This window comes from Pteropus vampyrus, unplaced genomic scaffold (genome assembly GCF_000151845.1).
Source record: "Pteropus vampyrus isolate Shadow unplaced genomic scaffold, Pvam_2.0 Scaffold106, whole genome shotgun sequence".
In the NCBI taxonomy this organism is placed as follows: domain Eukaryota; kingdom Metazoa; phylum Chordata; class Mammalia; order Chiroptera; family Pteropodidae; genus Pteropus; species Pteropus vampyrus.
In genome coordinates, this window is record NW_011888887.1 from 3,229,247 (window position 1) to 3,255,214 (window position 25,968).

The 25,968-nt window shown below is 36.6% G+C and overlaps 1 protein-coding gene across 2 annotated transcripts in view; it reads left to right on the top strand.

The window, feature by feature from the left end:
* FER (FER tyrosine kinase) overlaps window positions 1-25,559 on the top strand; it is a 404,440-nt gene extending 378,881 nt beyond the window's left edge. Inside the window, exons 18-20 of one of the 2 annotated variants that reach the window (XM_011365150.2) lie at window positions 960-1,114; window positions 15,179-15,301; window positions 16,475-25,378. In XM_011365150.2, coding sequence (XP_011363452.1) covers window positions 960-1,114; window positions 15,179-15,301; window positions 16,475-16,617 — 421 coding nt within the window. In that variant the 3' untranslated portion in view covers window positions 16,618-25,378. Of the gene's footprint in view, window positions 1-959; window positions 1,115-15,178; window positions 15,302-16,474 lie in introns of both variants that reach the window. The other variant, XM_023533607.1, reaches the window with a different exon arrangement.
* Window positions 25,560-25,968: the final 409 nt, after the last annotated feature.

Here is a 25,968-nt window from a genome sequence, read left to right on the forward strand (position 1 = left end):
TCCTGAAATCCTCTCCTAACTGGTCTGTCTGGTTCTGCCAGTCCATTCTCCACATAGAGCACGTAGTCTGTGTGTGTGCATTTGAATTTGATTATTGAATGTTTTTCCCACTAGAATTAGAAGAGGGGCTTGGTCTGTTTTGTTCACTGTTGTCGTCTCTATCCGATAAGGGTGGTCAGGGTAGACTTCTCTGAGGAGAGGGCATCTGAGCTAAGAATGAAGGAAGAGGAGCCAGCTATCCAAATGTCTAGGAGAGCACTCCAGGCAAAGGGAAAAGCTAAGTTTAGGGGACTTTTTCTACATTTGGGGACAAAAAGAACCCCAGTATGTCTGCAATATAACAAATTGTGGAGATAGTGAAGTAAGATGAGGTTGGAGAGAGACGCAGACCCTGACCCGGGTGCGGTAGAAAAAGTGTCGGGAAGCTCTACGCTGCACTGCCAAAAGCTACTCAGTAGCTACTAGTGACATGCAACTATTTAAATTTAACTAAAGTATAAAATAAAAAATTCTGCTTCTTGATCACACTAGCCACATTGCAAGTGTTCAATGGTCACACATGGCTAATGGCTACCTATTGCACAGCACAGAGAGAGAATATTCCATAATCACAGAAAGTTCTGCTCTAGGGAAGCCAGTCCAAAAAAAAAAAAAAAAAAAGCCAAGTTTACCTAGCCTCTCTGATTTCTTTCTTAACCCTAGAATCAGTGTTTTTCTATTGAAATGGAAATATATGTAGTGCCTAGAAATTAGCATGTGGCCTGTTCCATACGCAAATGTTCTTGTGGATGATTTTTACCTGTGACAGAAAAGATGGGAAAGACTGGTAAATCACAAGCATTCTTAACCTCATTATAAATACACTGCAAATGTAAAAATGCAAAGTGGGGAAGTCATAAATGTGAAAGCGGCTTTCAGTTTGTTTTAATGGATGTTTTCTGTGTTTTCTTTTAACCTAGGGATCTTGCTGCAAGAAACTGCCTTGTAAGTGAAAATAATGTTCTGAAAATCAGTGACTTTGGAATGTCTCGTCAAGAGGATGGTGGAGTGTATTCTTCTTCTGGCTTAAAACAGATTCCCATTAAATGGACAGCACCAGAAGCTCTTAATTATGGTAAGACTGGATTCTTTCTTTTTTTACTGGTAAAAAGTAGACTTCATCAGAACAAAATATTCACAAGCAAAGTTACAGGAGTAAAGCAGAACCCAAGTTAGGATGATATATAAATGTAATACTTTGAACTTAAACATGAGCACAAACTTAATTCATTGACCTTATTGGTCAGATTTCTATATGTAAGACTGCTAGGTTTAAAAGATGGATATACTCACAAGCAATTTTAAATAGGACTGTAGATCAGTTTTTCTTTTTATCCAAAAAAACAGTTTTTATTTTAAGAGTAAAATTATACACAAAGTAAAAGTGTTGCTGTGGTTCTGGACTATTTCCTTTGACTATCCTATAATTTGATCAATAATCTCATTTAATGTTGGGTTCTTAAAATATTAAGCCAATCAACTCTGTAGTTTCTCACTCTGAAAACTGACATGGTTTCTTAGCATCTCAGTCTCTAGAACTTATATAAATCCTGTGTGGGAAGATAGAGATGGGTGTTATATTTTAAAACAGAGATTTTTTTTTTCACTTGCCTTCTTATGTCATTGATTTCTGCTATTTTCCATTATGATTCTTCTTTGGAGTGGTTGTTGTTATTACTCTAAGGCTATACTCCTAAGGAGAGCAATCACAGGATAAAAGATTAGATGACAAAACATCATTAAGCACCTTATTGATTCTTACAGCATCCCTAGAAGGGAGCTTGAACTGACTTGGAAGACCTTAAGGGCTTACCAGTATAATCCAGAGCTCTAGAATTTGTTCTTAAACCTGTTTGCTAGATTTTTCTACATTATAGTGACTTTAAAAGTCCTCTTACTATGGCAAGAGTGGTCACCCTTGTGTTGTTCCTGATCTTAGAAGCAAAGCTTTCAGCTTTTCCCCATTGAGTATGATGTTAGCTGTGAGCTATGACAAAAAAATATATATATAAATAACTATTATCAATTTGAGGGAAGTTCCCTCTATACCTACTTTGTTGAAAGTTTTTATCATAAATGGATGTTGAATTTTGTCAAATGCTTTTTCTGTATCTATTGAGATAATCATATTTATCTTTGGTTTTGTTGATGTAATAAATCACATAATTGTTTTCTGGATATTGAACCAACCTTGCATCCCTAATATAAATCCCACTTAATGTACTGTTGAATTGTTTGCTAGTGTTTTTTAAAGAATTTTGGCATCTCTGTTCATCAGGGATATTGGCCTGTAATTCCCTTTTTTTGCAATGTCTTTTTCTGGTTTTGGTAGGATTATGTGTAGAATGAATTTGGAACTGTTCAGTATTTTGAAACAGAGAAGCATAGGTACTAAATCGCCTTTAAATGTTTAATAGAATTCACCTGTGGGGTTGTCTGATCCTGGACTTTTGTTTGTTTGGAGATTTTTCATTACTGCTTCAATTTCATTGCTAATAATTTGATCTATTCAGATTCTCTGTTTTTCCCAGTTTAGTGATGGAACATTGTAGGCTTCTAGAAATGTATTCATCTTTTTTTTTAGATTGTCTAATTTATTGGCATATAATTGTTAATAGTATTCTTTAATAATCTTTCGTATTTCTGTGGTGTCAGTTGTAATCTTCATTTCTGATTTTGTGTTCTCTCTCTTTTGTTTGATGGATCTTGCTAGATGCTTGTCAATTTTATTTTTCCTTTCAATTTCATTTATTTCTTACCTATGCTTTCTTTGGATTTTGTTACTTGTTTTCTAATTTCTTTAGGTGTATATTTAGGTTGTTTATTTGGAGTTTTTCCTGCCGCTTGAGATGGGTGTGCATCGCTATAAACTTTCCTTTTATAACCGCTTTTGCTGCATCCCACAAATTTCTTTAAGGTTGTGTTTTCATCTATCTCAAAGTAGTTTTTGATTTCCTCTTTGATCCATTGTTTGCTTAGAAGCGTGTTTTAACCTCTATTTGTTTTTTCTAGTTTTCTTCCTGTAGTTGATTTCTAGTTTCATGCCATTGATATAATTTCGTGAAATAAATTCAATGTATAATCTACAGTTTTTAGATGAAATGCTCTATAAGTGTCATATCAAGTTGAACTGGTCTCATGTGACATTTAAAACCACTATTTTCTGTGTGGATAATCTAAAGTCCCCAACTATTATAGCATTACTGTTAAGTTCTTCCTTTATATTCATTAACATTTGCTTTATATACTTGGGTGCTCCTATATTGAGTCCATAGATATATCTTCTTCCTGATTGACCCCTTTAAAATTATTCAATATCCTTCTTTGACACTCTTTTGAAATTTATTTTGTCTGATAAGTATTGCTACCCTAGCTTTCTTGTTTCTATTTGCATGGAATATCTTTTTCCTTCACTTTGAACTGTATGTGTGTCTTGATCTAAAGTGAGTCTCTTGTAAAAGGCAGCATATGATGGGTCATGGTATTTTTTATCCAACCTGTCATGCAGTGTCTTTTGATTGGAGTATTTAGTCCATTAAAATTGAGAGTAGTTATTGATAGGTATGTGCTTATTGTCATTTTGTTAATATTTTGGTTGTTTTTGTTCTTCACTGTTCCTCTTGATCTCTTTCCTTTTGATTTGTTGGTTTTCTTTAGTGTTTTGATCAGATTCCTTTCCCTTTTGTATGTGTGTGTATTTCTGTATATTTTTGGGTATGGTTACCATGATTTCATATATACTCATCTTTAGCAGTCTATTTTAAGCTAGAAGGCATTTAAGTTCAATCACATTCTAAAAGCACTACATTTTTACTTCCTCTTCCATTATTTGTTTTTATAATGTTTTATATCTTTTTCCTTTATCTCTCGATTAGTTATAATCTTGCTACTATTGTCTTTTAACCTTTATATTAGCTCTTTAAGTGGTTGATTCACTGATTATGGCCCTTTCTGCATAAAGAAGACCCTTTAACACTTCTTCAAAGGCTTGTTTAGTGGTTGTGAACTCCTTTAGTTTTTGCTTTTCTGGGAAATTCTATTTGGCAAGGTTATCATTCAGCACTCACCGGTTCCTCGGGTCTTGGGTTGTTCCCTCAGCTCCAGGAGAGCTCTCATGGTTCCCCAAACTTCTCTGTGGTCCTTCTCATGTTTGTTGTGCAGAAGCTGTTCAATTGGCTCACAGTTGTCTCAGAAGGAATTACTCTAAATATAGGTGTATGGAGTACATTCTGTGTGTTCTTGGAAGTGGGCGAGTTCAGCATCCACCTATGCTGCCGTCCTTGGACCTGCATTTCCCTAAAGCATCTTAATAAAGACACAGGCATGAGCATCTTTGATCGGCAGTGAGGGACAATTTTTAGCAGTCTTTAATGTTTTAATAAATGCAAAACAACTTAGATGACAAAAAGGGAGGGACTTTAACAGACAAAGAAGAGTTCTTTAGAGTTTAAAAGAATCGTGGCAACCCTGAGAAGTTTTTCAGTCCTCACAAACAAAATTACTGAACACTGGCTCTAACTCAGCATTTTTTAAATGTGAAATTATAAGTGTCTTATGAAAGTCATTTTTTGTTATACTTCATATTTTATGATTGGTAAGATTTTGCCTCATTTCTAAGGGTTGTTTCTTCACTCATGACTCAGAGTAGGTGAAATACTGCCCAAGTCTCCCATGAAGTTTGGGGTCAGCGTAGATATAAAAAAAGTCCATCTAAGGAACCTCTCTGAAACTTTGGCTTAAGGACATAGAATTAAACTTACTTTCACTATCATTTAATTTTTGAAAAGATAAAACATACTTGTTTTTTAAAAAATCAAGTAATAGTAAAAGGTTTACAATGATATGTAAGCCCCCTCCTACCCCTAGCTATGTAATTCCCCTTCCTAGAGGCAAATACTCTAATTATATGCTTATTCTCAGAGATTTCTCTTATGTATGTGTGTATGTAATATATACAGATGGCTATTACATATATATCCCCTTTAGCACGTATTTCCAGCTGTCATCTCCGTACAGCTGTCACCACAGGTGCTATGTTTGGAAAGGGCAAATAAGATACTGATTTCCAACTAGAAATAATGTATTTATTCAATTAAAATTTTACTTGTCACCTGGGAATTTGGGACTGACATATCCTCTAATTAATATGATGTAAGTAAGTAGTCTGGAATGGGAGAGAGACAGAAGCCTGGATTGCCCATCAGGATAGGGTTTCCCAGCCATCTACTTCTCTATACCTACGTTTTCTAAGTTGCAAGATGAGAATGCTAGTAGCTTTTTCCTACAAGAGTACTGAGGATCAAATGAGTGATGGAAAAGTAGCAAATGCTATACAATTGTAAGTTACTCTTAGCCCATTATTCAGTGAGGTTCTAATTCAAGACAGTGACATAGGAAGATCCTGAACTCACCTGTTTCCACAGATACACCAAAATTACAGCTACAGTGTCCTCTGGGGGGAAAAAAAATACAAACTAGTTGAGTGATTAAGATGTTGGGCAAACGAGAGGGAACAAAAACACATCAAGGTGGGTAGAAAAGGCAGAGACACAATCTTGCCATTAACCCAACTCTAGCACAGCAACACACAATCAGGAGAGAACGGAAAACTCGAAGCTTCTCCCTGAGTAGTGAAGGGTTTGAACCCTACATTCGGCACTCCAGCTTTTAAGACCTGCACCTGAGCGATGAGCCCTCAAAACATTTAACTTTGAAAACCAACAGGGATGTCCACGAAAACTAAGAAATGGCTCTTAACAGGCTCACATGCTCAGATTCACCTAATTCACCTACCCTAGGACAAAGCACAGAAACAGGCAATTGAGAGGCTCCAAGACTTTATGTGAAAGAGGCTCATTTGCTAACCTTAAAGCATCAGATTATGGTTAGGCATCTAATTTAACACACAGCTAAAGGCCTGCTGGTACACTCTCCAGCAACAGGATGGGAAGTGCCATCTTCGCACTCTCTATCACACTCAAGAGCACCAGTATATATCACAAAGGAGCTGTGGTGGCCAAGGGAACTTGTGTTCCTTGGTCCCATGGGACGGTAGTAATCAAATAGTTCTTGGCTACCACTCCCCAGGGCATTGTACAGACAGCCAACTGAAACATACCCCAGTCTGTTAAAGAGACCTATTTTCTTGTCCTGAAGCACAGGCTTCAGATTTGGCACACACCTAGAGGCCTACATAGTTATTCTCTGGAAATATATCAGACAAAACAGACTTTAATCAGAGACAAAGATTGTATCACATAACATATAAAGGGAGCAACCAAACAATAGGATATAACATTTGTAAATATTTATGCATCCAACTTGGGAGCACCTAAATATATAAAACAAATATTAAGATACCTGAAGGAAGAAATAGACAGTAATACAATAGTGACTCTAATGCCCAGTGTACACCAATAGATAGATCATCTAGGCACAAACTCAATAAGGAAACATTGGCCTTAGCACATTGGATCAAGCGGCCTTAACAGAACATTCCATCCAACAGCAACACATTCTCTTCGACAGATTATATATTAGGCCACAAAACAAGTTTTAATACATTTAAGATTGAGATCATATCGGACATATTTTTGGACCACAATGGCATGAAATTAGAAACCAATTATAAGAACAAAACTAGAGGAGGAAAATGATAGAGGCTCTGTTCATCTTTCTGGTGACCAAATCAAAGTTGTGACGGAAATAAGGAGCAAGCAGCAAGCAGCAAGGAAAAATCACCTGGGATGAACAGGCCATACAAGTAGGAGAAATCCAAGAAATCACCTGCAACAGCAGAAGGTAGGACAGGGCAAGGATGCGGGGCTGCCCAGTCTCTAGCGGCTGAGTGAGACCAAGACTGAGGCAGACGCCTCTTAAAGTAGCCACATCCCCGAGCAGATTTTCCGCAAGCAGATGAGCGCCAGTTCAGCTGTGCACAGGGGGCACCAGGGACTTACAGGGAGACATTATCAGAGTGAAGGCTAAGCCAAGACTCGAACTCTACAGAAATGTTGGTGGTATCCATTGTTCTCTGTTGAGCCCTCCCCCTACCAGTGCACCTGACACCATGCAGCCATAGCTCTGACGTCATCAAACTGGATAACAGAGGTCACTCCTCCCAGAGGACTCCCTGAAACCCTGCCTCCCCCAACTCACGGCCCCACCCAGGCCACATCCAGGTTTATCCTCAGCAAGTCAGGTGCTCCTTACTGAGCAGCACCTAGAATCACACTGGAGATAACTGGCCTCGGTTTCTGGTGTGGCCTTTTGAGGCAACTATAAGCACAACATCTGTGGATTGCTTCCTGAATCTTGACAGGTGGTCCCGGAGGGGCAGAGGCTTGGGCTAAATTGGCCTGCAGCTGAACCCCTCTCGGGACTGTGCCACTGGACACTAACTTCACAAATCCACACTAATAAGATCGGTAGACTTAGGAGCTTTGCTTATTGTGTAGAAATAGACATGGGAAGACAGCCAAAATGGGAAGACAAAGAAGCAGAAACCATATGACAGAACAGAACAGAGATCCAGATATAATGGAGTCAAGTAATCTAACAGATGCAGAGTTCAAAACACTGGTTATAAAGATGCTCAATGAACTTTTGGGAAGCGTAGATAAATTCAGTGAGAACTTCAACAAAGAGAAAAATACATAGAAATGGAAATTAAAAAAGGGAACCAGTTGGAAATGAAGAACACATCTGAGATAAGAAGTATATTAAATGGAATAAACAAAGTGAATAAAGAAGAGGATCAAATGACCTATCTAAAGGACAGGAAAGCCAAGGACACTCAATCAGAATGGCAAGAAAAAAGATACCAAGGCTATAAAAATAATTTAAGGAGGATATAGGACGGTATTAGGGGTCAAAATATTCATCTCATCGGCATACCTGAAGGAAAACAAGAAAGAATGATGGAAAACTTCCCTAACCTGGTGAAGGAAATAGACATAAAACCAGGAAGCTCAGAGAACCCCAAAAACCAGGAATCCAAAGAGGCCCACACAAAGACACATCATAATTAAAATGCCAAAGGTTAAATGCAAAGAACGAATCTTAAAAGTAGCAACAGAAAAGCAGATAGATAGTTACCTCCAAGGGAACACCTATAAAACTGGCAGCTGATTTCTCAAAAGAAACTATGCAGGACAGAAGGGCTTGGCACAAAATATTCAACATGATGAAGACCCAGGATCTACAACCAAGGATACTTTTATCCAGCAAAGCTATCATTTAGAGTTGAAGGACAGATAAAGAGCTTCCCAGACAAAAATAAACTAAAGGAATTTATCACCACCAAGCCAATATTACAAGAAATGTTGGAGGGACTTATTTAAGAAGAAAAAGCATGTATCAAAAGCAGAAATAAAGAATGATAACAACTACATTCCTATCAATAAGTACCTTAAATAAAAAGGTACTATTCATTTAAGTGCTCCAACTAAAAGACAGAGTGGATGAATGGATAAGAAAGCAAGACCCCTACATGCTACCTACAAGAGACTCACTTCAGATTAAAAGACACACACAGACTAAAAGGAAGAGGTTGGAAAAAGATATTGCTTTGATGGACCTAGAAGGTATTCAAGTCAGACAGAGAAAGATAAACACTATATGATTTCACTTATATGCAGAATCTAAAGAATAAAAAAGAACTAATCAAAAACAGATTCACAAATATAGTGGACAATTTGCTGACGGACAGAGGAGAGGATGGTTTGGGTGGCTGGAAGAATGGGGTGAAGGGTTAAAGAAGTACAAATTAGTAGTTGTTAGATGGTCATGAGGAGCACGGCATAGGGAATGCAGTTAACATTAATATGTTGGCTAGATAGAGAGCCGAGGGAGAAATTGGGGAGATCATTTTACAAACTAGATAGATGTCTAACCAATGTACTATATACTTGAAACTAATTAAAATAAATAAATTTTAAAAGAATAAAACTAGAATCTTTACAAATATGTGGAAATTAAACAACATATCACTAAACAAATAAGTCATTGAAGAAATTGAAAGAGAAATGGAAAAATACCTGAGACAAATAAAAATGGAAATACAGCATACCGAAAGTTATAGGATGTAACAACAGCAGTTTAAGAGGGAAATTCATAGTGATAAATACATACATGAAGAAACAAAAATCTCAAATAAATGACCTAACATTATGCCTCAAGGAATTTGAAAAAGAAGAAGAAATGAAGCCCAAAGTTAGTAGAATGAAGGAAATAACAAAGATCAGAGCGGAACTAAATGCAATAAAGTCTATAAAAGCAATAGAAAAATCAAACTAAGAGCTGGTTCTTTGATAAATAATATTGACGAACCTTTAGCTACACTAAGAAAAAAGAAAGGACTCAAAACCAGAAATGAAAGAGAAGAAACTGATGCCACAGAAATGCAAAGGATCATAACAGACTATTATGAACAATTATTAACCAATAAATTTTACAACCTAGAAGAAATGGATATGTTCCTAAAAAACATATACTGAATCATGAAGAATTATAACTTCTGAGCAGAACATTACTGATTCAATATCCGTACTGGTAATCAAAAAACCTCTCACATACTAATGGTGAACAAATAAATAAAAAGACACTCAACATCGCTAGCTATTAGGGAAATGCAAATCAAAACCACAATGAGATACCATCTCACACCTGTTAGAATAGCTATAATCAACAGGACAAGTAATAACAAATGTTGGAGAGGATGTGGAGAAAAAAGAACCCCCCATATGCTGCTGATAGGACTGCAAACTGGTACAGCCACTATGGAAAACAGTATGGAGGTTCCTCAAAAAACTAAGAATTGATCTACCATATGATCCAGCAATCCCCCTACTAGGTATTTACCCTAAAGACTTGAAAACCCATATCCTAAAAGATATTTGCACACCAGTGTTCATAGCAGCATTATTCACAGTGGCCAGGACATGGAAGCAACCAAAGTGTCCTATGATAGAAGATTGGCTAAAGAAGCTGTGGTACACATATACAATGGGATATTACTCAGCCATAAGAAGAGATGAAATACTGCCATTTGCGACAACATGGATGGACCTCGAGATAATCATGCTATGCAAAATAAGCCAGACAGAAAAAGTTGAAAATCACATGATATTACTTATATGTGAGATATAAACCTAAAAGCAACAAATGGACGGGACAGAGACTCATGGGCATGGACTATAGACTCGTGGTTACCAGAGAACTATAGAGTAGTGATTACTAGTTGGGTAGGGGAGGTAGATGGGGTAAAGGTCACAAATAGGGGGTAGGGAGATGGTGAAGTGGGTAAAGGAGATCAAATATAAACTCTCAAGGTGTTATAGAGGGAATGTACCTCAACATAAAGGTCATATATGACAAACCTTCACTGCTAACATCATACTTAATGATGAAACATGAAAACTTTTCCTCTAAGATCAAGAACAAAACAAGGTTGCCCACTCTCACACTTAACAGCATTAGAAGTCCTTGCCAGAACAGTTGGGCAAGACAAAGAAAGAAAAAGAAATCAAATGGAAAGAAGTAAAATTGTCACTATTTGTCACTACATATATATTTTTATATTCCTAAAGATTTCACCAGGAAACTGTTAGAACTAATCAATCAATTCAGTAAAGTTGCAGGATACAAAATCAATATATGAAAATATGTTACATTTCTATTAATAATGAACTATTAGAGAAATTTTTTTAAATCCCATTTATGATTGCATCAAAAACAATAACTAGGAATAAGTTTAACCAGGGTGTTGAAAGACCTATACAGTGAAAGCTATACGACATTAATGAAAGAAATCGAAGAAGCAAATCAATTGAAAGATATTCCATGCTCACAGATTGGAAGAATTAATATTGTTAAAATGACCATACTACCCAAAGCAATCTACAGATTCATTGTAATCCCTAACAAAATTCCAATGGCATTTCTCACAGAAGTAGAGAAAACAATTCTAAAATTTGTACGGAACCACAAAGACCCCAAATAGCCAAAGCAATCTTGAGAAAGAACAAAGCTAGAGGCATCACACTCCCCGATATCAAACTATAATACAAAGCTACAGTGTAATCAAAATAGTATGGTGTTGCATAAAAACAGACATAGATCAGTGGAACAGAGAGCCCAGAAATAAACCCATGCCTGCATGGTCAATTTATGGCAAAGGGGCCAAGAATATACAATGGAGAAAGGACAGTCTCTTCGATACTGTTGGGAAAACTGGACAGCTCCATGCAAAAAAAAGTAATAATAATAAAATAAACTGGACCATTATCTTTTGCCACAACTAAAAATTAATTCAAATGGATTAAAGACTTGAATGTAAGACCTGAAACTATAAAAATCCGAGAAGAAAATACAGGCAGTAATCTTAATATCAGTCTTGGCAGCAATTTTTTGAATCTGACACCAAAGACAACAAAAGCAAATATAAGCCAATAGGAATACCTCAAATTAAAAAGCTTTAGCACAGCAAAAGAAATTATCAGCAAAATGAAATGGTAACCTACTGAATGGGAGAAAATATTTGCAAATCATATACCTAATAATGGGTTAATATTCAAAAATATAAAGAACTCATACAACTCAATAGCAAAAAAAAAAAAATCCAATCAGGAAATGGGCAGATCTGAATTTGCATTTTCCCAGAGAAAACATACAGGTGACCAACAGGTACATAAAATGATTCTCAATGTCACTAATCATCAGGGAAGTGCAAATCAAAGCTACAACGGATACCAAATCACACGTGTTAGAATAGCTGTTATCAAGAAGACATAACAAGTGTTTCACAAGGATGTGAAGGAAAGGGAACCCTTGTGCACTGTTGGTGGGGATGTAAATTGGTGCAGCCACTATGGAGAACAATATGGAAGTTCCTCAAAAAATTAAAAATAGAACTACCCTATGACTCAGCAATTCCACTTCTGGGTAAATATCTGAAGGAAATGAAATCACTATTTTGAAAAGATATAATTCCCCCCATGTACACTGTAGCATTACTTACAATAGCCAAAACATAGAAATAACTTAATGTTCATCAATACATAAATGGATAAAGAAAATGTAGTACATATATACAATGGAATACTATTCAGCCATAAAAAAGAATGAAATCTCGCCATTTGAAACATCAGAGGTAGACCCTGAGGGTGTAATTCAGACAGAAAATAACAAATACTACATGATCTCACTTACATGTGGACTCTAAAAAAGAACACACACACACACACACACACACACAACAAGCTCATAGATACAGAGAACAGATTAATAGTAGTTGCCAGAGGCAGGGGCTTGGGATGAGCAAAATGGATAAAGTGGGACAAAGGTACAAACTCCCAGTAATAAAATAAGTCTTGAGGATGTAATGTACAGCATGGTGACAATAGTACTGTATTACATATTTGGAAGTTCCTAAGAGAATAGATCTTAAAACTACTCATCAAAAAAATATAAATTTTTATAACTATGCATGGTGACTGATGTTAACTAGAGTTATTATGGTGATCATTTTGCAATTATACAAATATTGAGTCATTATGTTGTACACTTGAAACTAATAATGTTATGTCAATTATACCTCATTAACATAGATAAATTAATGTAAATAGATAAAAAAAATTTTTTTAATTAGCAAAACCACGGAAAAACAACCAATTGAATGGGAGAAGATTCACTTATGACACATCTGATAGGAGATTAATATCCAAGATATATAAAGAACTCATACAACTCAACAACAAAAAAAAACAATCCAATTAAAAAATGGGCAGAATACCCGAATAGATATTTCTCCAAAGAGGAAATACAGATGGCCAATAGACATATGAAAAGATACTGGAGGTCACTAATCATCAGAGATACGCAAATTAAAACCACAATGACATATCACCTGACACCTGTCAGAATGATTATCATCAATAAATCAAAGAACAAGTGTTGGCTAGGATGTGGAGAAAAGGGAACCCTCATATGCTGTTGGTGGGATTGAAAATTGATACAGCCACTATGGAAAACAGTCTGAGGTTTTGCAAAGAATTAAAAATGGATCTACCTATTGACCCAGCAATTGCACTTCTGGGGATTTAGCCAAAGAAAACCAAAACAATAATTCGTAAAGATTTATGCATCCCTGTGTTCATGGCAGCACAATTTACAATAGCCAAGATATGGAAGCAACCTAAATGCCCATCAACCAATTGGATAAAAAGTTATGGTTCACATATACAATGGAATATTACTCGGCCATTTAAAAAAAAATGAAATCCTACCATTTGCAACAAAATGGATGGACCTAGAGGTTATGATGCTAAGTGAAATAAGTCAGACAAAGAGAGATAAATACCATATGATTTCACTTATATGTGGAATCCAAGGAGCAAAAAGAACAAACTAATTAAAAATGGAGTCAAATATAGAGGACAATCTGTGACGACCAGAGGGAAGGGCAATTGAGAGGCTGGGAGAATGGGTTAAAGAGTTAAAGAAGTACAAATTAGTAATTGATAGACGGTCACTGGGATGGGGAACATGGCATAGGGAATGCAGTCAGCATTAATGTAATGGCTAGGTGGAGAGCCAGAGGAGAGAAAGCAGGGGGATCATTTTATAATCTATATAAATGTCTAACCAATATACTGTATACTTGAAACTAATAATAAAATTTTTAAAAATTATCGAAACCAGGTTCAAAAGTCAAAGTTATGGAGTTAAAAGCTTTTATTTATGGAATGTTGGTTTATATACAACATGCCTTTCTTGATATCTGCCCAGATATTATCTTATAAAAAGAAGGTATCTGACTCTGTATCCCTTGTATTTTCTTACAAAATTAGTCTTAACTGTAGCCATTGAATGATTTTCATGAAAAGTATTAAATCATTAGATGCCAAACAAGATAGAGTTGATATGCAGACAATAAAACTAATCTCCCTACCAAATATCATAATGAATGTCCATAATTACTGTATACTAAGAAGGAAGCTAATTTTCACAGCTGGAGATGATAATCAGTAAGTACACTCCAAACTGTAACGTCAGAGCAGTTATCATAGCATAGGCATACTCTCATTCTCACTTTGCTTTTTTTAAGAAAGTGAAAACACCATCCTAACTTTAAAGTAACAAGATGATTTGAGAGGGAGTTATTTATAAATCCTGGAGAAGGCAGAGTTATGAGGTGTAGCTACAAGGAAGATAGAAATGAAATCATTTAAGAATCCTTTAACACCACTGCAAATGGGATTTAATTATGATTAATTATGCCCTATATATAAAATAAAAATACAAATCCGTTGGAAAAATCTTGGAAATTCTTACCTCTTGGAGACTGGAAAAAATTTTTCTATTTTGCCTCCTTGATTTCACATCCATGTCCAGAAGGTATCTTGTGCTGGTTTTTACTCTGCTTCTCTAGAAGACTACCAAAAAAAAAAAAAAAAAAAATTCTAAGAACTTAGCTTATGTTGCATAGTAAAACAGGTGCACCAGGATATTTTGACAAAACAAGGCACCATGTAATTTAAAGGAGTTGTTTTTATCAGCCCGCTATGTTAATTTCTACTCTATTCAAAACACACAAAAATATATTTTCAGTAAATGAAATGATCAGTGGAGAAAATGAGACCTTTAAGCAAGTAAGAATATCTGTAAACAGTGATGAGTAAAAAATTAAAGTTAAGAAACTTTCCTTATTGCTTTAAGTTTGTTTGTAATTTTAGCGGAATGATAATGATGCAGGCAGAAGGCAAAATTGCAGAAATCCAACTTATTCAATCTCCTAGGCATTGATGTGTACAAATTTATATATGTTTTATATAAATCATCCATCTCATTTAGATACCACAGAGAAAGTAAGCTTGCATGCTGGCTGAATATTTGTTCTTGATAGGGAAAAAGTGATTTGGAAGCTCATTTAGTTAAACTAGCAGCCTGAAGACTGTTCATTTATTTGGTAATATTACTAGTCCGGGAAAGTAAAACTAGTGAAAACAATAGGTTCACTAGTAATTGAGTTCCTTTGGTAAATTTAAATATGTTAGTATGTGACTAACCTAGACATACATACCCAGAAATGGTTACCTACCTATCCACTCACCTGGTTATGGTTTTGTTTGCCCTCTAGGGAGATATAGTTCAGAGAGTGACGTGTGGAGCTTTGGCATCCTCCTGTGGGAGACCTTCAGCTTAGGTGTCTGTCCATACCCTGGAATGACAAATCAGCAAGCACGTGAGCAAGTGGAAAGAGGTAAGCCAAAGACACGGAGTAGTAATATTCATACCCGGCCCCAAGGGCCAGCGCTGTGGTTTTCCTGGGGAAGGAGAGGGTGGTACATACTGTTTAGGTATGTAAAGGGAGAGCAGAGGTGTTTATGAATCCATTTCTGAACTCTGTGGATCATGTGGGTCTTATACAACAAAAAGCAACAAACAGAAGTCTTTTGAAAATTGCAACACTTTAAAAATAGAGAGCTCCAGGCTTTTCTTCTACTCCCCCTGCCTGGTGTGCCATCTGCAAGGTGATGCCAGTCAACTCTCTTCATGTGAAATAGGATAGTGTTCCTCAAGCTCCTATTTTTTTTTTTTATGCCAGATAAACACCATTAATATTACTGCAAATCGAAATGTAGTTAGACTTTAGGAAGAAGTTTTTGAGAATTCTGTAATACTTCTGAAGAAACACTATGGTTCCCAAATCAGAGATAGGAATAAGTAAGTAGGTGATGGTGACACCCTAGCACGCACTTGTGTAGTCCACAGCTTTCATCGGAAAGAATGCTTTTGACAAAATGTCAATGCCTTAGTGTCAGGCTGCTCAAGAGGGATGTGGTTGTGGAACTGGTTGTAAGAGGATGACTTTCTAGCTTCCTTCCTACCTTTTCCTGCTTCTCGCAGACATCTGACATCCTGAGGCAAACATGCACGGGCACCCAACCCAGCACACTACTGGGACACCGCCAGCCAACTTTGAATTAAAGATTCTCTTTGGACTGTAAAGGAATATAATTCGTATTCATTTTTATTTCACTTTGGATTAGTGTTTATTAAATCCTCATCCTCTCTTAATCTTCAAAAACCTGGAGAGACGATTTTTTAAAAATTCCGCACACAGCACCTAAAAGCAGATTCTAAAAGCAAATACTTAAACTATGCATTTGTATGTGATGTATCTCACATTAGACTTTGTGACAAAACGAACAAACAAAAAGTGGGTTCCTTGAACGAGAAGGTAATTCTATGGCTCTGTAATATAGAATTCTGCCCCACCTATAGAAAACAAAAAATCCGTTTGCCCTGAAACGAGTTTTTTGTTTTTATTACACCTACAACATACGGTACTAAATTTACAAACTGCAAACCTGCATTGACATTTACATCTTATCTCCATTCTAAATTCCCTGTTCTTCTCTTGGGTCTTCAGGATACCGAATGTCAGCCCCACAGAATTGTCCGGAGGATATCTTTAAAATTATGATGAGGTGTTGGGATTATAAACCTGAAAACCGCCCCAAGTTCAGTGAACTTCAGAAAGAGCTCACTGTCATCAAGAGGAAGATCACATAGTGATGATGGAACAGTGCCAAACACAGCCTTCAGGACCCAGTCTTCCAGCACAGTAATTTTGTTCTTCTTGTTAACAATGAGTTTATACCACATTACCTGCAACAGTCTGCTAAGGTTATTATTTTTTTATTATTAAATGTGTGTTTTTTTTAAATACGTGCCACTTACAAAAAAAGGCAAAGACAAATGCATTCAAGAAACAGTCCTACCAAGGGCTTTATTAGCCCACCACAGCACTCCTGCCATTTCAGGTCACTGTAAATAGAGAAGCACAGGCTGTAATGTGAGAGAAAACAGATCTGTCTTTTCCGCACCAGGACCACTGATGTTTCTCAAAGCTTTTCTACTTCAGGCACAGTTCATTGGCTGTCATCCTATGCTCCAGACCTGACTCGATCGGTGCTATAAGCTGCCTTGGTAATGCCATGTTTGCAGGACATATTCCAACCAAAGTTGGCTTTCTGCTCTGCCAAGGCAAGACTATATTTGTAAACATCATTTTTATATTGGGAATTATTTGGCCCTCCTAGGGTTTTTCTTTTCTTTCTCGCCAGAAATAAGTGCAGTGTAAGAATCATCACTCTCCTGTATTATTAGTAAAGTGGTTGTTTCCCTTCTCTTTTGTCTGAGCATCAGAAAACCACACGAGATGTCCTCAAATAGCATATTCTTAGCGTTGAGACAGCAGCTTTTAAAAGGATGTTTTAGAGAGCTGTGACAGCAAGAAGTACGTTTGAACAGGAGGGTGGTCTAGAGAAAAAGAGCAGCTAGAACAGTGATCAAAGAAAACTAAAAGATAAAATTTGTCTTCATATCCAGGTTATGCCTTTACACACAAGCACCCTTTTTATTTTATGGTCTGAATTCACAAGACATGCTCTAAGAAACATTTTTCAGGAGTTCGTAGATGAAGCCTTCTTAATGGCAATACAAATTTTTCTGAAAAACTACAAAGCACAAGTTCACAGAACTAACAGCATAGGAGGCATCGCAGAATTTAATTCCCTTCATTTGTATGTTTCCAGAGCTGTCGAAATTTCATGATCCTAGTTCAGAAACACACACATACATATGTGCACATTCATGCACGTACTACCATGAGGCAAGGCAGGTGTGAATGGAGTAAATGGTTAAGAGGACAGATGAACAGTATTGAGGAAAAAGATGTAGGACAGCCCTCATATTTCCACTTTCCCCCTTCATTTACCCTTCTACTGTTACCTGGAAATTTTTTATCGTTAACTGACAAGTACACAAGCGCATTTCTGGAGATGCTTCAAATAAGTATGTAGCAGAGAGTTAAATCTGGGATTCTGCTGAGCTAAGTCTTAGCTGCATCCAAGGAACTTACCCCATGTTCTGTACTTAGTTGCCTGTCAGGATAAATGTGTATGTGAGGGATGCTCATGCTCAGGGGTGAATGCAGCTTGGGAACTTTTAATAAGTAAGTGCTCAGGCATGTGTCCAGATAAATAGTACTTTAGTAATTATTTGGTCTATGTTTATTGGAAGAGCTTATGGGGTAGAAAATTCCTCCTGCCCTCTCCAACCGTTTGCTGCCCATGAATATGAATATCATGGCACAGAAATCACATCCAGTACTCTAAAGAGTAGAAAGAGAATAATGGCTTGTGTCTATCATTTCAGTCTCCTTGCAAGTTTTATTCACATAAATAGGTTACTACATCCAGACTAAAACAAAAGCATAATAAACTTGTCCCCAGAAATATATTGCAATATTCAAAGCACTTTTTTTAAAATCAGCATTATTTTCCTCTTCCATCAAATATTGTAAATAAATGGAACCTTCTTTTGATGGCATACACCATGGTAAATCAGAGCACAGACTCATGAATTAAGATTAAGTGTTTTGGTCTTCAGGCCCCTGCTGGCCTTCAAAAATAAAAATAAGAGGGGGACATATCCACCCTTTCTCAGTATTTCCAAGTGAATTCTTCTGTAAGATTCTTCGTTTAAAGAAAACAGCCTCCCATCACTTAGCAGCCTCAATGCCAAGCTCTCAGCAAGGAGAGAGGATGCTGGTTTTGGCTTTAATTTTGTGAACAAGACCTGAAGCTTAATCTTTGCATCCTGGTTTAAAGAATGAACACGGCATTGATATTTTACTCATCCCAGCTGTTACAATTTACAATTCACATCTTAACTCTGTGCTTAAATTAAAGAAGCTTTTCAAAACATCATGACATCTGCAGCATTTAAATTCTATTTTATTCCTTGTCCCAAAGCAGGCAGTGGCATAGTTCAGGATTAATAACGCATTGGGAGTCTTTCAGGATACCTGTTGTATAGAATATTAAATTTAATATAGGCACATGCAAACCATTTTTTTACTGTTAATTTTCTTGCACTTAAAGCATAATGTATTCATCCCTTCTGTCACTGATAATTATTGGAATTATGTATTTTAAGAGGCTAATCCGTACCCAAAAGCACACACATAAATACTATTCCAAATTTGCAAGTCGATGTAGGGAAAGAAGGCTTCAGAAATGCACAGAATTCTGTGACTTGTTTAGTAAGAAAACAGTTGTATCCAAAATTGCCACTGGTCTGAATGTAATTAAGCCAGGTTGCAAATCTTTGTGTTGTTAATAGATTTTCCAAGAGTTGCATATATTACTTCCATACAGTTCCTGTCATAATTCCTTAAGTTTATGAATATGGAGGGGGTGGGGATGGGTACGCCCAGGCAGTCTCTCATCTACATTTTTCTATTTTGACTCACCTAGAAGCCTTTATGAAAAATATTTAGCTAATTCATCGTTTTTCAAGGAAAGAAATCTTTTAACATCAAATTAACATTACCAACGTGGAAAACCTAAAAATAATTTTTTATTCAAGTAATCTAAGTTTACTGCCCAAAGCCAATGCATTCCTTCTCTTTCAGGAAAATAATAATAAAGGATTGACAGGTTTTGTTTAAACTTTCAAAACCAGAGGCTTTATTTTAGCCCATTCTGCCACTAGGTCCCCAGGGAAAGGTCTCATGCAGTCATTTTTCTTTTATCTCCCAAATTTAATATAGGCAATAAAGTTCTTAATCCATAATTCACAATTTTATCACAAATATAAGATTATTTAAACATCTCTCAAACAGATCAGCATAGACCATAAGCCAAATTGTAATAGTTATTATTGTGCAACACACGTTTCACAATTGTTTTTGAGGGTTATTTTTAAAAGGAAAAAAAATGTTCAGCCACTGAAATAGTTTTAACTTCCTTTAAACCACAATATAGTTTTGTTGTCTATGTTACATTCATGTTTCAGTTGTGCCATATAGTTTTATATAAAGTTTGGCTAATACCACTAAAATAACTATTGCTTCACAATACTGGTGTGAGACTGTATCAAGAAGAAAGTGTTTTAATTTTATGTCACACACTGAGGACCTTGTAGTGGAATAAACATAAAAATTAGAATGCAACAATACATGTTTAGATTGTATGTCACCTTCATCAGATCTCAGTCACTCCACTTGATAATTCATTCTTGTGAGTCATCGGATGTTCTGAGGGCATACCTGAAAACCTAACTTAGTGCACCTGTGCACATTATTTCATGGCCCCGTTTCCTTTGAAGTGAGATTAATTGAAATTTTCTGAGAAGAGGTTGTTTGCCTCAGCTCTTTTTTCCCAACATACTCCCCTGGGCACAGCATTGATATTTTAGATGTTTTTTATCAACAAAATTGATTGTCCATAAGCACTGTTCTGAGTCATGAAAGACTGACTTTTGTATTAGGAGGTCAGAGCCCTCACACAAAACAGAGAATAATGCAAAATAAAAAGAGCAACAAAGGGAGAGACAATTGAAAAAGATACTTTTCTTTATGTATTAATATGTTAATTAAATAGAAACAAAGATTTTATATAAAAATGAGTTTATATTACTTTTCAATTATATTAAGTTAGCATGAAAGTTTACCATTAAAATAAAGTGTTACCTCTTTTATTACTTTGATTTGCTTATACATGCCAGAAATATTTTTATTAAATATTTTAATTTTATTTATTTTTCTGTTTTGATGAGTTTCATATCAAGTCTGTATACTATATTATTTGGAAGAATCCAGACTGCATATTCATTTTTGCAAAAGAAAATACTCTTGTACCAAGACTGCCTACTTGAAAGAGATATTGGTACAGTCTTAGAGTCCCATAAAATTCTCCTTTAAAAAATAATACTATAACATAGAAGGTATATGAACTATGTATCTTAGTCATAATTCAATTTAAGGAAATATTTATTACTCCTTGAAAACCATCCTACTGCCTCATACTGACTCAAAGATTAAATTTGGAATTGTTAAGTATGGACACTAAGACTCACTTAGCTGCCTAATGAGCACTGAGGTTGTTGGGTGGTAGAAAAATCCTGCTGTTCTAAATTCCTAGTCACTTTAAACTGCAGAGAAGTGACGAGCATAGGCTTCAATATGTGTTAATAAGGAGCCGAGGCAAGCATCTACAAAGGCAAAGAGGAAAGAACCGGTTATTCTAAGGCAGGATGGTGCAGCCCCTACAGAGAGGATGGAATAATTAAAGTGGAACAAAGACTTGGACAATGTCAATAGAAAGCCTGAGGAGAACAGTGCCACCAAGCCAGATCATTTCCTGTAGAAAATGTAAAAGATATTGGAGCCAAAAGAAGCAAAAGAGGTCACCTTGCCATTGTGCGGGCCTTCATGTGAGCAAACCACACACCTCCCTCCTTTGCATTTGGAGCAGTTTTATATCCCTAGCTCATAGATGATGCTTTGTGGGGCAACATTTGTACTCATTGGCCTGCCAACCAAAGGATTTGATCATAAGACGTCAGACTTTTATGAGAGACTATTCAAAGTCTCTTTACGTTTGCATTAGTTATATTTAATATTTCTTAACCTAAGATCACTGATCATTCATACCTTATTAGAAATCTTGTGTTGCTTCACCTGGGCTAGTCTAAATGAAAGTGTGCTTAGATCAGCCCTATTTCACCTTTTGACTAATGTTAGCTAGTTGGCTCCTACAGTTACCCCCAGAGGGACCTTACTATGATGGGTCTACTCTGGGGAACCATGGAATTCAGCAGGGAAGTAGGAAAATGCCAATTAAATAGTAGTGTTCCACTTTACACTAGCACCATTAGAGGGAAAGGTATCTTAGGAACATCTTAAAGCCAGTCACAGCGCAGCATGGCTGAGGATAGACACAGAAGGCAGGGAAAGAGACATCCAAATAAGAAGACTTAAGGGCGTGAAGGGCAATAACAAAGTACCACCACAAAGTGACTCAAAGGCTAACCTCCCAACAAATAAATGCAGTACAAATAAGGGAAAGCTAATCCTCAAAAGTGGGTTTCGAAGCACTTCCTGCTGCATGTTATTAAACATTACATGCCTTTCAAGTCTCTACAACATTTCTTAAAGGACTGAATAGGATATTTATCTGATTTTCTTTATGAAAGAAAATATCATCTCAGGAGGTAGCCACTGTTGAATGAAAATTACCGTCACTCAGCTTTTCTGTAAGGCTGCAGACATGACGGTAGTTGAGCGCACTAAGCAGTGGGGAGCTGCAGAATGGCACGCATAGGTCTGGGATAGCCAGCACTGGAGGAGAATTGCTGTGAAAGCTTCTACTTCTTATTGTATTAAAGACATCTTGTAGGTGTCTATGCTTGCAACATGAAGACAGATTTAGCACCTCAGCTTTATTCATTCAGAAACTTTTCTTGAACATCTGCCACTGTCAGGTGCAAAGAACCATGCTGGGTACTAGTTTTTCTGGATTTTTTTTTTTTTTTTTAATTTCAAGTTAGTATTCCCTTTTCTCATATTCGGTTTCTTAATCTTTACTTTACCAAAACAAAAGCTTTATATTGTCCACTTCTATCAGACAGTGTCTTAATTGGCCCAGACCAAAGAGTTTCTCCTCTGGTGCTTAGGATGCTCCTTGCCTCACAAGGAACTCCCAGGTGTCAATTTACTGCAGGCAACTGTACAACCACTATGTGATCAGCTCCAGGGCAGATGCAACTTGAAATACAAAGAAGACCTAGCTGTAGTCCTTGTGATGGAGACAGGACAGTTAGGTGGCAGACTTATTTGATGAGTCACACTATCCAGAGGGGAGGGAGACCACTGTGAGCAGGTGTGTTCAGGGAAGCAGCCTGTTGACTTGGCCAAAAAGCTTGGTAGGTGACCAACCTCCAAAGGAATGTCAAAACATTAACAATGATTACTATACCTTAAACCCTTGGACATATTTAATTTTTGCATTCCATTATTCTGTGCCATTATATTTTGTTATTTCTTTCACACGCCTCTTGTCAGTAATTAAATTATGCAATATTAACAAGTTTTTCCATAGCTTCAGAAAAGAGTAGCAAATATGAAGCCTTAAGTTCGAAATAAGCCAATCTTCGTAGATATGTAGAACCCAAAGCACCACTGTGTTAAAACATCAGCTCTACTCTACAGTTTCCCCAAAGCGGTACTCTTCCTAAAACGCCAGACATCACACCTTGCTCCTATCTGCCAAGAACAACTTTATCAACAGAATAAGCATTGTAGATACTAGCCAAAGCAGATTCTAAAATGACATACTAAGAAACCAGATTTCAATCATAAAAAGCAGACAAAAGAAACACTTCTGTGTGCTCAGTGAAAACACCTATGCAAAAACTCTAACCATCTAGGCAATTCATCTGATCACAGAAGAGATAACAACCTTATTTTGAAAGCATAGGACAGATGTCAGTAGGAAATGTCATATTTTCACTAAAACAGGATAAGCGTAAGGTGGCCAATAAAAAGAAATCCCAATTCCCACACTGGAGCAGCAAAACTTGAAGAATGAAAAATTAAGTTGTGGATGAGTCCGAACTCTCATTATTAATATTTTCTTCATATAGCTCTTGTCAAATTATACAATCATGGGGTCTCCTTTTGAGTTGCATGAACAACTTTTATCAAACAAAAAACTAAATTCCCCCCAATGGGGGCTTAAATAAAGTGCCCTAGATTCAGAACCTTAGGGTCCAAGAAGGAATCTGGAATCTGTTGTTACTGAGATTCCAGAGAAAAGGACCATCCTGGCAGTCTTTGCCAGCTCACTAATCCACACTCGTTAATTTTTAGACATAGATGGAGAAAGCAAAATACCCTACTATGCAGGGATTTTCTTTTTAAAAATAATTTCATTTGGTAGAAATAAACGTGCCTGCCTGCTCTTAAGAAATGCCAGACTGTTGTACACAAATGTAAAAGGCATGGTGCCCAGAACAGTGCTTCATGGGATTGTGAATGTTTTTTACTCACCCAAGTACAGCAGTTCTTAGACTATAGGATGCCACGGAGGCGCATGCCCTGCCAGTCTGAACTGCTTTGCTTCAACTGCAAGCAGAAGATCAACTCCAACAGAAGTGAACTTATTTGCCATAATTCCTCCTCAGATGCTCGGCCTTTCACACTTGCCATATATAGAAAATGTACATGTTTTAATGTAACTATTTTTGGCTTTAGTGTCAAAGAAATTGGTTCCACAAGGTTCACCTGAGCCCCATTACAAGTATATTTTATAATCCCATGATTCTAAATCCAAACCCAGGTATAGGTTCCAAGCATCAAATCAAAATCCAAGATAAAGGGGAACTGGTAGGGAGGGGTCTTGGGTATTTCAAATTCATGACCAAGTGGCCAAAGATATGAAACTCCCATCCATTTGATGAACATCTCCCTTCACTATATAAAATATCAATTACTAAATACCATCCTGTGACAAAATCAGGCTCTCACCATGGACCAATGCCAGGAACTCATTTTTCATGGGCCATTTTTATTCTTCATTTTCCTTGATAAAGCACTGAGATTTCTCACTGAAACAACTTTATGAGTAGACATCTAGAAGTCTTGTTTAATTTATGTTTAAATATATTAAATGGCCTTATTAAGCAACATAAGATAGTGGAGTTTGTGGTAGTATGAATTCTGCAGAATTTGTTATGGTTTTTTGTTTTTCTTGGTTTGGTCTGATGAGTACCCGAAAAGATTAGAACTCTCTAAAGTCATGGCCATACAACCACATAGGGTTAGGAAAAAGCCAGGTAAATGCAGGAGAATAAAATAAAGTTGTCAAAGTTCCAAAACCAACACTGACTTCTTCAGGAACCTAAGCAAATTGAAAGCAAAAATAAAATATACAGGTGATGCCTAGGCCATTTGACAAGGCAGCTCACTGGCCTAAGGCACTGCCATTTTCCTGGCACAGGCTCACAGTGAGTAGTTGCAGAAATGTCATTTTTATGAGTTGCTTCCTCTTCCCTTTTTTGAAGATGAGTTTGGGATGATGGGGTAGGAGTGGGACTGCCCTCGGCCCCCAGTGGTATAGATGTTCCATCCATAAGCATCATTTTGAGCAAAACACTCCTGTGGTTTACACAGTTTTAGTGCCAATGTTATCAGGTTAAAGCACCTTTAATCTTTTTTGTTATTGTTTTAAAATAATATATTTGTGAAGTGGATAAAAGAAACACTGGAAATAGGGTGCTTCTTATAAAAAGTTCAAGTGTAAAACATACAGACAAGGCCTTTAGTGAGTTTTATCTGGCTTTGTAAACATGTCTGAAAATGAATGAGAGCTAGATATGTAATGCAGTTAGTTGTCTGTCTTTTACCATTTTTAACTGAGATCTGTATTTAACACTTATTTATTTGTTAGTTTTTACATTCAGAATAAATACACTTTGAACTTCAGCTAACATTGTAGGATGTTTTTAAATTGTTTTCTACTTTTTTAAAAACATGATTTCATATTTTTTGTAAACTTTGATCACCTTCAAATAGCCTCTTTTTTCTTTTCCAATAGACCAATTACCACTTATAGTTCTGCAGAACCTTTTTTTACTGTATTCTTATAATAAATGTAAAATATTTATAGCAAACTGTGCCTTGTCTCGTTTAATCTTTCCGTCATGTTTATATTTCTCTTCCTTTTCTGTGTAAATACGCTCTCAGTAGAAGGAAAGGAAGGAGAGATATCCATGGTAACTGGCCTCCTAGGGATGCAACGGTGCATAAAAATTATTAGCTTTCAGTTTCTCTGTAATTAAGCTTATGAGTTCTGATGATAATGGGTGTGTGTTGCTTACAGTCCAATCACTGCTTCCTCTGTTTAGAAGTCAAAACTGAAATGTAGTCCAAGTCCCATTTCTCTGAGTGCCAGGTTTTTTGTTGTTGTTTCATAACAGGATTTGTTTAGACATAACAAAAGGGGTGGGGGGGGCGGGGGAGGGGGAGGACGGGACGGAGGAGTGGGGGGGGGTGGGGAGAAGGTGACCTAGAGG